General features: G+C 37.1%; 1 protein-coding gene across 1 annotated transcript in view; it reads right to left on the minus strand.

Moving 5' to 3' along the window:
• Window positions 1–1797: 1797 nt before the first annotated feature.
• The window catches only part of LOC105295265 (coiled-coil domain-containing protein 162-like), a 79961-nt gene continuing 79144 nt past the window's right edge, over window positions 1798–2614 (minus strand). The window contains exon 26 of the mRNA XM_023533393.1: window positions 1798–1989. Within this exon, the coding sequence (XP_023389161.1) occupies window positions 1864–1989 (126 nt within the window). The 3' untranslated portion in view covers window positions 1798–1863. The remainder of the gene's footprint in view (window positions 1990–2614) is intronic.

Genomic DNA, 2614 nt, shown 5'->3' on the forward strand with positions numbered 1-2614 from the left:
TCAATAGCAATGAGAAACGAGATTGTGAATTCAACTGTCACTGTAATTTAGCATTCTGCATAATTAAAATTTGTGCTTGATTTTTAGGAGTGTTATCCCTACAGGAAATAAGAGATTTTGTAAAGGCTTTCGTGGAAGCTCACTGGTTCTCAGATCATGATAAGAGCTGAAAATTAAAGGACCCAAGCTTGTCATATTCTTCTGTAAGTGCCAAAGCACATCCAAAAACACTCCATCCCACGCCAGTCTTTATGGTCATTACTGCCATGAGAGTCAATACAGTAGCAATTTAGGCTCGTAGGGCACACATTTCAGCAGGTACTTCATCACAATCTACCATAGGCGGTAGCTTGGTTGTCATGTTACTGCATGCAAAGGGTTACTAGCATCCTATTTCCTATCAGTAAGGAACTCAGCACTGTTTTCGAGACCAAGGATCCAAACAAACAAATCCCCAAATCCCATCTTTGTGGGTTTGTCCCGGAGGACCACTCCAGTACTGATATCTGTTCTCCATTAGTTATGGGCCAATTAGGAAACAGAAATCACACAATGATCAAAAATTTAATATCAAGAATTATTAATGATAAGAGAAGTAATGGGAGGATTGGCTGGTAAGCAATAAAGAGATTTAAAGGATACAGGGGTAGCAGATACAGGGAGCAGCCACTGCCATCCAGGGCTGACAACCAGACCTCATTGGAGAGAGTGTACCCCTTAAGGCTCACTAGGTAATGGAGAAGTTCACTGAAGCTATGAAACACCCAAAGTGCTGCTAGCAGAGAAGCCCTTCACAGGAAGTGGCCATGCCAGCGGCACTGCACTATGAAGCTGCAGGCACCACTGGAACCGGGCGTTGCAGCAAGCTGCATGCACTACAAAAACCTGGTGCCACAGAAGCCTGCACACTGCAGGAGCCTGCCTTCAGGAGCACCCTTTATCCTCCTCCAGGGTCCCTCCAGCATCCTCTACTGACAAAGCTTAACATCTTGCCACTTGGCAAAGAAGAAATATTTACATTATTTCATCATTGAAATAATTACATCATTATTTCACACTAGACAAAGATAAATTTGGAGCTGAGATCATAAATGATAACCGGTACCATACCTTGTCATGTTGAATTTTTAGTTTTGATATCAAGGACATCGATCTTCCTCTTGGCTTTTGTTTTTTATGTTCTGTTTCACAAATAAGTTTGTATGTCTGAGCACATGTGCATGTAGATTTTCATAATGCATAGTAGATTTCATAATCTACTTCCAATAGACTCAACCTCCTTAATTTGAAAAGCTACATATATCATACATAAATTTACGTAAGTAAATATACTCTCAGTTCTGTTGTATTCATCTAGCTTTATTACTTTGCCCAAGATAGATTTTCTTGTCTGAACAAAAAGACTTGGATTAGGACTTTACAAAAGTCTGAAGAAGGTTTTGGCATTTGTAGGAAGAATAAAAAGACTGTTAAGAGAGGATGATGTTCTTAAGTGAAACAAATAGAATAAGTTTTTTGATGTTTATTTGGATTAATCTCTGTTCTAGTTTTTCACTTGTTAATACTGCTTAGCAGCAATGCCCTCTCTTCTGGCTATTCTACCTAATTAATAACTCTAGACCGAGATTGAGGGGCTGCTGGTTGACTAGAGAGGCAAGACCTAGGTTGTAAATCAATGCTATGTTTTAAAATCTAGGCCCAAAATCTACTTCACCTGTAACATTAAAGGTATAATCATCTCAGACCTTTCACACTATCTTCATAGTACTGATAATAAAAATTAGATAAAGGGTTTAATGAGTTTAGAATTATTTTTATTTATCTAAATGCTGATAGAAGTAAAACTTGGAAAAGGATATATGATTACCAGTCAGGTCTGAATGGGATTCTGGATGGAGCTGTTTGAACTTGAAAAGCAGAAAGTTGAACATTTTCTGCCGCATGGGGTAGGAAGGCGTCGTTAGTCCTTTTTTTGTGTTTAATAGGTACCTGCAACATAAATATTAAGTAGATATTGGACCTTTTAAGGAAGATGGTGAATAATTATTATAGTATCATTAAAAGTCACTATTACTAATGAGACCAAGATCACAGGTTCAATTTGGGTTAGATCATTTAGTGTGCCTTCTTATACATATTTTGCCACGTGTTGTAAATGAAACTGGTCAGAATGAATCCATCAATGAAAAGCCATTTCCTCCTAAGGGAAAAAAGATCTCCTATATTTGGAGTAATCTAAAAATTCCTTAATATTTTATCATTAAAATATTAGTACAATGCTTTTTTTTTTTTTTAAGAAAATCATTGGTGTTCTTACTTTCCAGCCATGTATAAATTCCTCTTCAGTTTATACTTATCTGACTCATTTCATAGGCCTTACTTAACAGGTCAGACCTTAGATTTGAAGAAGCTCCAACTAATTTTTAGCCTTTCCTGGAGCTTAGACTTTTTGTATGGGGTCTCTATACTGTACACAAGCCAGGGGCCCATAAGACACTTCCTTAATTATTAAGATTTATTTCTTTAAGTAGGGTAAATGTCCCACGATTAGCTTTAGAACATCATCCTTATAAATCTCTCCAATATAGTGGATGTCTAGTAATGCATTTAGCTA

The sequence above is a fragment of the Pteropus vampyrus genome, unplaced genomic scaffold, assembly GCF_000151845.1.
Source record: "Pteropus vampyrus isolate Shadow unplaced genomic scaffold, Pvam_2.0 Scaffold101, whole genome shotgun sequence".
Taxonomy (NCBI): Eukaryota; Metazoa; Chordata; class Mammalia; order Chiroptera; family Pteropodidae; genus Pteropus; species Pteropus vampyrus.